The sequence below is a fragment of the Elgaria multicarinata genome, chromosome 2 (assembly GCF_023053635.1).
Source record: "Elgaria multicarinata webbii isolate HBS135686 ecotype San Diego chromosome 2, rElgMul1.1.pri, whole genome shotgun sequence".
NCBI lineage: Eukaryota > Metazoa > Chordata > Lepidosauria > Squamata > Anguidae > Elgaria > Elgaria multicarinata.
The window spans coordinates 145,886,351-145,898,877 of NC_086172.1; the positions used below are offsets into that span (position 1 = coordinate 145,886,351).

Sequence of the window (12,527 nt, forward strand, 5' to 3'; positions counted from 1 at the left end):
TTGGAAAAATAATGCCTAATGCTCCATAATGTCTGATCCAACATGTCTATATTTAACCATCCTTTCAGTGACTGTATTGTGTTGTTACTCTTGGATATAAGTAGAGCCACATTCATTAAAATGCTCATAGCATCAACACAACAATTCCTTATCTGATTACATATTATATCAGTGTGCTGTCTCTATTTTCCTTTTCTCCTAACATCTCTTAGGCAGAGGTGCAGAACCTCAGGCCTGGGGGCCAAAATAGAGGCCTCTGGGGGTCCTAATCTGGCCCTCCGGAGTTCCCCAGAAGGCCACGCCCACTGGCCATGTCCACTTCCCCTGGTCACGCCCACTTTCCCCCAAACACTGATCATTTGATGCTTCCATGGCTTTTGTTGTGCCGTTTCTCCCCATTCTAAAAGGTTGAAAGCCCCCTCCTATAGGCTAAACTACTGGCAATAAGAGCTTTAAGCTAAAATGTTCTAAATCAGTGCCTGAGCATGGTAATGGACTGGATGAGGGGCAACAAACTGAGACTCAATCCAGACAAGAAGGAGGTACTGTTAGCGGGTGGTTCGGCTGTTCTGGATGGAGTTGCACTCCCCCTAAACGATTGGGTTCGTAGTTTGGGGGCGCTCTTGGATCCAGAACTGTCACTTGAGGAACAGGTGAACTCAGCGGCAAAGAGCACCTTTTATCAGCTTAGGCTGATTTACCAACTACGCCCTTATCTGGACAGAGATAGCCTAGCTACAGTTATCCATGCTCTGATAACCTCTCGTTTGGATTACTGCAATGCGTTATACGTGGGGCTGCCTTTGAAAACGGTCCGGAAACTTCAACTGGTACAAAACAGGGCAGCACGGTTACTGACAGGGACTGGCCAACAAGACCACATCACGCCAGTCCTTTTCCAGTTTCATTGGCTGCCTGTCCAGGTCCGGGCCCGATTCAAAGTGCTTGTTTAAAGCCCTAAACAGGTTGGGGCCAGGCTAGCTGAAGTAACGCCTCCTCCCGTATGTACCTACTTGGACCCTAAGGTCATCCTCAGGGGTCCTTCTCTGTGAGCCCCTGCCAAAGGAAGTGAGACAGGTGGCTACTAGGAGGAGGGCCTTCTCTGCTGTGGCACCCCGGCTGTGGAATGAGCTCCCTAAGGAGGTTCTCCTATATTCTTTCAGAGGCCAGGTGAAGACCTTTTCATTCTCTCAGCATTTTAACAGTCTATAAACTTAATTTTAACTTTGCTGTTTTAAATTTGTATTTCTGCACTGCTGCTGATTTTATCCTGGTTGTGCTTTTATATTGTATTTTATATCATGCTTTTATACTGTTTGTTTTATACTTTGGATGGTTTTAATTTTTGTGAACCGCCCAGAGAGCTTTGGCTATTGGATAGTGTAAAAATTAAATAAATAAATAAAAAAAATATGCTGGTATTTTGGGTATTTCTGGTAGTTTGGCCCTATGCCATTTTGTCTTCAGCTCCTGTCCCCCCACCCCTGCAATGCATCCTCTGAGAGCTTATCCAAAATCGAATTTGGCATTTGGTTTGAAAGAGGCTCAACACCCCTGTCTTAAGCCACGTACACTCAGGGATGTATAGAAATTAAATTCACCAAGCACATATTGTCCCCTATAAGCCACACATCCCAGTATCAACAGGGGGCAATGTCCACACATCAGTGCCTACTTTCCCAGGAAACTTCCTTTGAGCTCAGTGGAGGTTGAGAGCTCCTATTTCAGTGAGGCAGTGAATGTGCTCTGGGTTTCAGTCAGAACCAATCAGAACTCTAAAGGAGCTACCCAAAGTGCTGAACCCTATCTCCAAACTAATGGCAGGCAAGCCTCACACCTTCCTCCTTCCCCTTCCGCCTCCTGTGAGACTTCCAGGTTAGGATGGACCAAGAGATCCTTCCCCATGGCTAGGGTGCCACTGCCATGTCACTCCACTTGTCAATTTCACCAATCTTGCCTGCTCCTGTTCTGGTTGCTGTGGCATTGGGAGTCACAGTAGCTCTTTAGCTGATGGCCCAGGACAATTGGCTGCTCCTGCTGCATCGGGTGCCACAGGCATTGATTTGGCTCCCTGGAAGAGGCCAGGTTTGGCATCTGGACATCATGGTTATACAGAATTATGCCCCTCACTGACTCCCAGGGGTCCAATTCACAAGTTACTGTGCATTGCTGTCGACTTCTTTGTGTTGAATCCTACCAGCTATCTTGCTGCTTAGTTTCCTAGTGGCTTTACAACTTTCAAAAAGGCTACATAATTCCTTTCAGATTAATGCTTTTGTGTCATTGGCAAGTGTTGATTTATTTCATCCCTCTTCAAATTATTTCCCCCCAACCATTATAATACTGCCGCTCACTTCGAGGTTGAGAGTGAACTGTTATTTACTTTTGTTCTTTATTTCCTATTTTTAGCAGAGTTAGTCAATATGAGAGCTCTACCTCTCAGCTACGGTACTGTTGCCAGGTTTCTTTAACTGGCCTTTTCAGTGATTCTACCAAACTCTGCAACTCCTCCCTAGACAGATGAACTTGGTATCATCTTTACTCAGGCAAAGTCTCTCCTGTTCTCTTGTGTCTTAAATGCTCTCCTCAGAGAGGCTTGCTTGGTGCTTATGTCATGGTATTTTCGGTGTGAGGTAAAGACCGTTTTATTCTCCCAGGCATTTTAAGAACTGTTTTTACTGCTTTAAGATCATAGCCCTTTTCATATGCTGCTGCTGTTTTTTGTTTTGTTTTACCAAGATTTATATGCTGCACTGTTACTATTTTTTCTTTTGCTGTTAGTTTTTCATTATTACTATTATTGTTGTTGTTGTCTCTTTTCTCGCTCGTGGTGGTTTTTCTAGACGGACGTGATGGGCTTTGCCAGGTCATGCTGGGTGGGTTTTTTTTACTGATTCAGGAATTTCCTGACAATTGAGCATGTTTTAAGTATGACTGCTTTCTGGATACTGGTGTGCTTGTATTTTGGTAGGCCGAGTTTCTGAAAGTTTTCTGTATAGTTTTTTGATGTGATGCTGGTGACTGATGTGACTAATGGGATCATTGTGACCTTTCCTGTTGTCATAGTTCTTTAACTTCCATGGCTAGTGGTGTATATTATTATTATCATTATAATATCATGCCTATTGTTTTGTATTTGATGTTCTTAATTGACCTGTATTACTCTGGGATTGCCCAGAGAATTCTGGTTATTGGGTGGTCTATAAAAGTAAATAAAATGAATGGCTTTTAAGTAACACTTGTAATCTTTTGTTGTTGTTGTTGAGGGGGGGGGAGAGAGTTGCTGTTGCCTAAGTGATGCATTTCCCTATGCCTTCCCAAAATCTGCTCCGGATAGTTGGGGGACCCTACGGAACAATAGAGGAGGTGGTGCTAGGAGCTACAGAGGGAAGGGGAATTGGCAAAGATTGGTTCTCCCCCTCCCCTGGAGCATGAGTGAAACTCTACCCAGGAAACATTGGTGCCAGTGGAATGGAAGTTGGATCCAACCCATTCTTTATTATTTTGTGTTTAAATTTTGTATTGTAAGCTGACTTGAAGCTATATTTTTTATTATTTTATTTGTGATATTTATATAGAAATGTTCCGGCTATTGGGCGGTATAGAAATGTAATAAATAAATAAATAAATAAATATACTGCTGAATATAATATAATCCCTAAGTGGTTCACATATAAATATTAAAATCACATGTGTGATTTTATACGTGATAAGGCAGGGTAGAAATCTTATAAATAAGAAAAATAAAAGTAGGTCTTAGCTAAGTCTATATTGACAGCCTTTGGAAGCCTAAACAAGATATCATTCAGATCTTGTTCATTCTTAATTAAAACCCAGGACCTGATTTCTGCTAGGTCAGTTTAATTACAGTGTAACTCATAAAAACACACACACACTAGAAACCCATCAAGTTCATGAAATCATGTAATAGACAGTCTTCACATTGCAAATCTTTTCAACGGCTTTCACTTGCCTCTACAGAAACTATATATCGTACTAGGGAAATGCAATTGATATAATCTATTTGGACTTCAGTCAACCATTTTATAAAGTATTACACAGGAAATTACTACTTAAACTGGAAATGATGGGTAAGATAATGGCTAAAGGGATGCAGACAAAGTGTTATGCTAAAAAGGAAGCGTTTAAGCTGGATAGATGTAACAAGTGGACTTCCTCAGCAATCAGTCTTGGGATCTACTTTGCTTATTATGGATCCTGGGGAGGAAAGTAGGAGGCTGCTAATGAAATTTGTGAATGACCCAAGGTCAGAAGCCTTGTAAGAGCGGGAAGAATTGAGTAATTATGCAGAATGTAATTGAATAATAGAATTGACATTATGCTCATTAATGCAAAGAGTCAGATCATATATTTGTTTGTCTATTTATTGATTTAATTAAGCAGATTTATATCCTATCCTTCTAGTGTAATGCCAATAGGGCATCTCTGTTGTAAGCTTTGACACTGGAAAGGAAGGGAGAAAGAAAAAACTTGAATATGGGATAATCATAACAAAAATGTGATTTATAAGCCATTGTATGTTTATATCCATTCATTTTTTAATGTTTTAGGAATGGTATTTCTATTTATTTATTTATTTGTATTTATTATTGCATTTATATCCTACCTTTTTTCCTTTAAGGAACCCAAGGCAATGTACATAATTCTCCTGTTTATTTTTCTCCTCACATCAACAACCCTGTGAGGAGGAGTTGTTGTTGTTGTTGTTATTTCTATACTGCCCCATAGCTGAAGCTCTCTGAGTGGTTTACATAAGATTAAAACAATTAAAAATGATATACAAAATTTAAAACCATATAAACATGCAGCATAAATAAAAACATACATCTAAAAACAACTACAAACAACTTTAAGTTGTCAGCCAAATCTAAAAACAGATCCGGGCTTAATAAAACTCATCGTATATTACTAAATGACTGGGGAAAGAGAAAAGTCTTGACCTGGCATTGAGAAGATAGCAATGTTGGCGCCAGACAGCCTCGTCGGGGAGATTATTCCATAATTGGGGGGGCCACCACAGAGAAGGCCCTCTCCCGTGGTTGGGCTGAGAGTCTGTGACCGGCCCACAGTCACCCAATGAGCTTCATGGCTGGAGGGGGACTAGAACCCAGTTCTCCCAAGTCCCAGTCCAACACTCTAGCCACTACAACACACTGGCTCCCACTACACCACACTGGCTCTTTTCCAGTATGTATAGGGAAACTCAGAGGATGGCAACAAGGGAGAGGGCCTTTTCAGTGGTAGCCCCCCAATTATAGAATGATCTGCCCGATGAGGCTCGCCTGGCGCCAACATTGTTATCTTTTCAGCGCCAGGTCAAAACTTTTCTCTTCTCCCGGGCATTTAACAGCATATGATGAGTTTTTTTAACTGCCCTAAGAACAGTTGTTTTAAATGGATATTGTCTGTTTTTAAGCTTTTAAATTTTGTATATTTATTTTTAATGTTCACTGTTTTTAATCTTTGTAAACCGCCCAGAGAGCTTTGGCTATGGGGCAGTATATAAATGTAATAAATAAATAAAATAAATAAATATCGATGCCACCAGTGAGCAACTATTTGAAATAGTGTTGACGAGTTTTCATTGCCCATGTTCAAGAAGGCTAACTTCAAATGAATCCTTTCCTTCCCCGCAGTGACAAAGACTACTACCTATCTACCACAGGATTTTATTGTTCTACTATGGAGGCTAGGGTGCAGAAGATTTACTTCTGGTCTTAAATAACTTTTCAGGAGAAGTGCTTCAGAACACAATAGGCTGGTTCGCACATCACAAAAAGCCATCCTGAAAATAAGCCATGGTGGAATGGTTGTTTACTTAGTAACCCATGTTACTCTTGACAAATGACTGAGTGCTGCTTGCCCTGGTCCATTTCACCTTTAGTCCTCCCCCCTGCTCCTGGCACATATCCCATGGGGCTTTGCAGCACAATCCTTTTCGGATCTTTTCCAGCTTCCTGCCCCACTCGGAACACTACTCCTTTTCTGTGCAATTTTTCCGTTTGCAACTTCTGCTTTTTCCAGGTGCTTTGGAAGTATGCAAATAGGTTTGGGTATATATTCTAATGTCATTCACAACCATGCAATTGCACACATTCGCCTGTCCCCTATTTACTTCCTTCAGTAGTAGGGGTCAATACTCCCTCTGTGCTTGTTTAAATCCCACTTGTCAATTTCATCCTCTCACTGTATTATGTCTTGAACTAACACTGGTCAACTTCCCTTGATCCTAAATTGGTAAAGCAGTGGTTGAATGGGACTGTGCTATCGGAGCAGGTGAAATTACTGCTGGAATTTGGGTTTATCGATGTGGGTGTATGGATATACTTACTGCAAATATGGGTTTGTTTCCCCCTTTTTTTATTCTGTCCTATGCAAGTGTGTACTTGCAAGCGCCCTTAAATTAAAAATTTTTTAAAAAACCAATTTTTGCAGTAAGTACAGCCATACTCCTGCAGTAAATACACCTACCCACCCCAACAGCTCTGTCCTGGTCAGCCAAACTTAGGGAAGAAACTGACAATGTCAGTTCTAGATATAATACAGTGAGAGGATCAAATTGACAAGTAGGATATTGATCCTGTGCGTGGTTAACAAACCATGCTGAAGCCTCCACAACAGGTTTGGACAAGATAGTAAGTCATACTGACACAAACAAGGCTCATAACCCACTGTGGCTTATCATGTTGTGCAAACCAAGTCACAATCCCAGATGCAAAGAAAGCCAGGGCCCCTGTATCTTTAACAGTAATGACAAAGAGGGCTGATTAGCAGCTGTAGTTTGGCATGTCGTACTGGTGCAAGGGGGAACTTGCCAAAATTCTCCTTTGCACAGCTATTAAACGTACATGACTTCTGTCCTCCTTTGCATCACTCTAGATATGATGTTTCAGTATTTCTCACAGCGTGGTGGAATGTAGCACTTACAGTTGCCTTTGGAAGCCTCAGGGCTATTTTCAAGCAGAAGTGGGCAACCTGTGGTCCTAAGGCCCTCTGCCTAATTTCATGCAGCTCTCATCCTAATTTCAAAACTCTTATGCAAGCCTTCAGTTGTTGTTGTTGTTGTTGTTGTTAGTTGTTGTTGTTGTTGTTATTATTATTATTATTATTATTATTATTATTATTATTATTATTTTATTACATTTATATCCTGCCTATTTTCCTCCAAGGAACCCAGGGCGGCATACATAATCCTCCTTCTCTCCATGTTATCTTCACAACAACAACTCTGTGAGGTAGGTTGGATTGAGAGTCTGTGACTGGCCCAAAGTCACTCAGTGGGTTTCCAATGACCGAGTGGGGACTAGAACCCGGATCTCCCAAGTCCCAGTCCAACACCTTAGCCACTACACCACGCCAGCTCTCAGTTCAGGCTTCTGGCAAGAGTGATATGTCCATTCCCTGGCAGTCCACGGGGCAAGAAGGAAGAAGGAGGGAGGGTGTCAGATAGTGAGAGGGAGGGGGAGGGAGAGAGAAAGAGAGAGAGAGAGAGAAAGGGCAGAAAGACAGAGAGAGAAAGGGGCCCCATCTACAGCTTGCCCACCATCAACCTGTACCCACTGACAGATTATTCTCTTGAAGGAATGCAGCCCTTGACAGAAAAAAAGTTGCTCACCCCTGTTTTAAATGACTAGTGATGAACCAATCATCACTTGAGCCTCACATGGCTTTCACACATGAACAAAGAGATATACACTCATGCACTCAAGTCACACCTGAAATATGCTGCAATGCAGAGCACTCTGCTTCTGAACTTGGACATCCATCCTGGGAACATGAACACTGTTCCTTTATTGTCTGGTGATGAGGACACAACCAATATGATGCGCGCTTGATACAGATCAAGCCCTATCATTATGCAGGATAAGGGAACACACCCACAGATGGGATAGCATTACAAGGGAGTGAATTAATGATTTAGTTTACTATATATATATATGCCCATCATGATAATTTTGTGGCGCAAGCACTAAAATATCTTGGCTAAGTGTGTGTGTGTATACAAGAAACTCTCCACATCCCAGGAAACTCCCAAATAATTTCATATTAGCAAAGGGCCTGGTTTGGTGGGATTGTGACCTACTTAGTATAATTCCAGCCCTTCCAGGCTACTTTTACAGAGCGATTCAGTAAGCTAAGAAGGATGCTGTATTTAGAACGAGACAACAGTAGATGCAAATTCTTACCCCTTGAGAAAAGTAGAAGGCAGCAATTCCCAGAGGCCAGAAACAGCAAAGCATTGAGAAAATAGCTAATCCTAGGTGGTCTCGTGGGGGAAGCATCAGAAAATTATCTTCACTCTCGCTGTCACTTGAGGAGTCACTCTGGAAAGCAAATTAATTCAGGGATGGTGACCAATGGCACATTGTATGTCTGACCCATCGAGCATTTAGCAGGAGCAGCAATTTACACTATGTGATGTGGTGACAACACATTTCTCTTGACATCAGGCAAATGATCATGGGGCAGGAAACTTTCCCCACTAAACAATGTAATGCAGTTTCGTGGGAGGAGTCCATTGCATATGTAAGAGGCAGAGTCAACCTCTGTAACATAGGCTGCTTATCTGCCAAGGAACAGTGGCTAGTATGAATAATCCACTGGGAACTGGATATCTGATGGAAATCTAGAAGATGACATACGGGGCATCCCCTCTGTCATTACCTCCCCCTCAAATTTAAAATACCGAGCATCCATTAGGTGGCAGATATACTGCTTAGCATGCTAACTGAGAAAAACTTCCTTGGCTTCAGTCCATAAACCATTTAATCTGGAGTGGCCCAGCAGGTATTTTATAAACCCCAGTAGGACTTCAGTGAGATGATTTGGAAATAAGAGACTTGTGATTTTCAGCAATCAGTGCACTAGTCGTACTCTTCCATATGTCTGCTCTGCTAGCCTACTGACTTACCTTATCCTAGATGGCAATAATATATAAAACACAGAACTGGAAAAGTGCAGTTGGCAAATACACTCATAGATAGGGTGACCATATGAAAAGGAGGACAGGGCTCCTGTATCTTTAACAGTTGTATTGAGAAAGGAATTTCAGCAGGTCCCATTTGTATATATGGAGAACCTGGTAAAATTCCCTCTTCATCAAAACAGTTAAGGCTGCAGGAGCTATACTAGAGTGACCACATTTAAAAGAGAGCAAGGCACCTGCAGCTTTAACTGTTGTGACAAAGAGGAAATTTCACCAGGTTCTCCATATATACAAATGATATCTGCTGAAATTCCTTTTTTAATACAACTGTTAAAGATACAGGAGCCCTGTCCTCCTTTTCATATGGTCATCCTACTCATAGACAAATAGTCAGAATACTATACAGCTTTTACAGAATTCTTTATACAGAATACAGCTTTTTATACTGTATTTTGTATTTGTGTTTTTAACCTGTTGGTTGTTTTATGATGGTTTTAATTTTTGTGAACCGCCCAGAGAGCTTCGGCTATTGGGCGGTATAAAAATGTAATAAATAAATAAAATAAATTAAATAAATAAATAAATAAATAAATAATACTGGCAAACAGATGAGAAAATCTGAACATCAGAGGAAGCCTCAAGAAAGCTTCCTCTAAAGAAATTGCATTAGCTCAACAAAAGATTTAAACAGATGTACTCAAACCACTTATTTTGAAAGGGCCCCTTGATTTCTAATGGGCTTTTGAAGAGTAAAAAATCTGAGGATTTGGGTCAGAAGATCAGTATTTGGTTTAAAAAGTGGCAACAGTTTAATTTGTAGTATACTGGAGATTTGTCATTTCTTTATAGCTCAATCCCAAATATATTTACTGGAAAAAAGTTCCATTCATTTCAGTGGAACTTCATTTCAAGTTAAGTGTGCTTAGGATCACAGCCTTTTGCTGTTAAATAACTCAGTGTGAAATAGTAACCCAGAAAGCTGCAGTATAATAATAATAATGATGGTGGTGGTGATGCTGAGAATAATAGTAATAATAGTAATGTTAGAACTCCACTTACTGATGTCAATTCCAGCTCTTGATGTGAAACAATTGGCATCCTACTGTTTTTTTCCTCTTTTATCCCATTGAAAGCTGCATTGTCTGGCTATAATATTTCTAGGATATCTATCATCACCATGGCATTTAAGGAGCATTTTCACCCTCCTACTCTTCCTCTCATTAAGTATTTTACAGTCTTTTTTCCACTCTCTCATTTGACCTTCTTTCCAGCTGTACTTTCACATATCCTCTCCTTCTTAATAGTTTCATACAGGAGGAAAAAAATGGATTTGCAGTGTTTCTATAAACCATAGTCTGTTTGGCCACTTGGATGTGGGGAAGAATTCTAGCAACATACATTCTTGGATTAAAATAGATTCTCATTTTTCTCTCAAGCTAAATTCTCACCTCACTAGTTGGGGGTTTGAGATTTTCCTGGGAAATGATTTTTCTTTTTTGAATGTTGGTGAAATGGGGCCATTTTTCATCTTCAGAAATGTACTTCATTAGAGTTAGGCCCAAAGCTAGTAAAAACTCTTTATTCTAATTGCATGCCCTCTATTTTCAGCCACATGTTTCTTAAGAAATTATACTCTCAGTCCTAATTCTTCAGAAAAGAGTCCTAATTCTCAGGTGGAAGATGATACCCTGCAGCATATACCCCTATCTACCATTATTGTTTATATATTAAACAATTATGACTGTTTTTCTATATGCATCTCAATCTTAACTAGTTCCAAGCATGCTAATATCATAGCCTAAGAAGTTTACCTCATATTCCTGCAATTCTTCTTCCTCCACTTCATAGGATACGGTTTGGATTTTGATGTCATTTTCCATTAAGGAAATGTGTGTTTCCTGCCCATCTGAGGTCTCAGTGGGGGACTCTTTGTTTTCCATGAAGGTCGTCTCACAGCTCTCACCTTTATTGTCCTTGACTTTGACATTGGCTTCATCCTTCACCAGGATGAAATTTGGGCCATACAAGGCTTCAACAGCCAGCTGAAGAGAACTGGCATCAAGCAGCTGGTGAGTCCTCGCATTGCCAGAATTTTGGAAGATATAGGAATACAGTTTGCCCTGGCAATGGTGGCCAGGATAATCCTGGTGGTATGGGTAACTGCCATGAAGGTGTCCATTGTTCTTTGCCAGCAGGGGATTCTGAAGTTCACTTTCCATTCTCCTGAAAACTCTATGCAAAATGCTTCTGAGATAGAAGAATGTCCTAAAAAAACAAAAAAGGCAGAAAGTGCATGAATGGGAGAAAATAATTAAGTGGTTCAACAGCAATGATTGTGTTATGTTAGCCAGTTCTACAGTAGGGACACATCTCTCTTGGTTGAAGTGTAGTGGTAGGATCCATACCAGACATGTTCTGGGATGCTTCTTGATCCATGGAACCTGAGCTATGGCACTTTGGGGAAATATTGGTGAGTGGAGGTCTCTTTCATATATGTACTGGCTTCTTAAAATCAGGTCCCAATGGCTTGTAGTTGGAGCCAATGGCTCCTCAAGCCTCAAAGCCATAGGGACATAGGAAGCTGCCTTATACCAAGTCCATCTACCACTGACTGGCAATGACTCTCCAGGGTTTCAAGCAAGAGTTTTGTGCTACAGTCCCTCCAAATCCCAACACCTACCACCAGCCAGGTTGGCTGAAGAGCTCTTCAGTTCTATGGGGCTGGGGTTGTTTATGTGCACTAGCACATGAGAACATAAGAAAAGCCATACTGGATCAGACTAAGGATCCATCTAGTCCAGCACTCTGATCACCCAGAGGCCAACCAGCTATCAACCAGCGACCCACAAGCAGGACACGGTGCAACTCCCACCCATGTTCCCCAGCAACTGGTGTATATAGCCTTACTGCTTCTGATACTGGAGGAAGCACATAGCCATCAGGACTAGTAGCACACATGACTCCTGCCAAAGAAAAGGAAAACCTATAAGCTACTACAGCCTGCCTTGTGCCAGTGCAGTTGCTGGGACTCTGGAGATAAATGTTTCCATAGTAGAAGCACTAAGTCAGTGGCGCTTCCTTTTACTTAGCCTTTGATGTCTTGTTTGAAAAGGGTTAGGGTGGCAGGAATAAACATTTAATGCATTCGGAGCGCCTGCGTTCCTGCCACCTAAGTCCCTTTCTTTTATCTTGCATTAAAAATGTGGTAAGAAGAAATGCAACTCACCTCTCCCACACTTCTTTAGAACATTCAAAGCCACTCTAGGGTCTCACAAGCCCTAAATACTTTTATATCCATTCCTTGCAATTACCTTATTTAGTGCTGTACAAAACCCCGATAAGTCACTCAGGAAAACGCTGCAGGGAGAAAGCAGATCTGTACTGTATTGAAACCATTATCAAAGTACTAAAGATCTGGACTGCTTGTTATATTGTGCTTTGATAACTCAGGAGAAAAAAGATCTCAGCCATTAGAGAAGTCCGGTCCTGCCCTATTTTTTATGGAAGATGACAGCATTTGGCTACACTACTGGGCATAAAAGCATGTACTTCTCACCCAGGCTGTCAAAATATGGCCTGA

General features: G+C 41.2%; 1 protein-coding gene across 1 annotated transcript in view; it reads right to left on the reverse strand.

Annotated features, from left to right (window-relative positions):
* The window catches only part of SYNDIG1L (synapse differentiation inducing 1 like), a 57,994-nt gene that overhangs the window by 5,599 nt on the left and 39,868 nt on the right, over window positions 1-12,527 (reverse strand). Inside the window, exons 2-3 of the mRNA XM_063117862.1 lie at window positions 10,759-11,212; window positions 8,208-8,345 (exon numbers count right to left, since the gene is read on the reverse strand). Coding sequence (XP_062973932.1) covers window positions 8,208-8,345; window positions 10,759-11,166 — 546 coding nt within the window. The 5' untranslated portion in view covers window positions 11,167-11,212. The remainder of the gene's footprint in view (window positions 1-8,207; window positions 8,346-10,758; window positions 11,213-12,527) is intronic.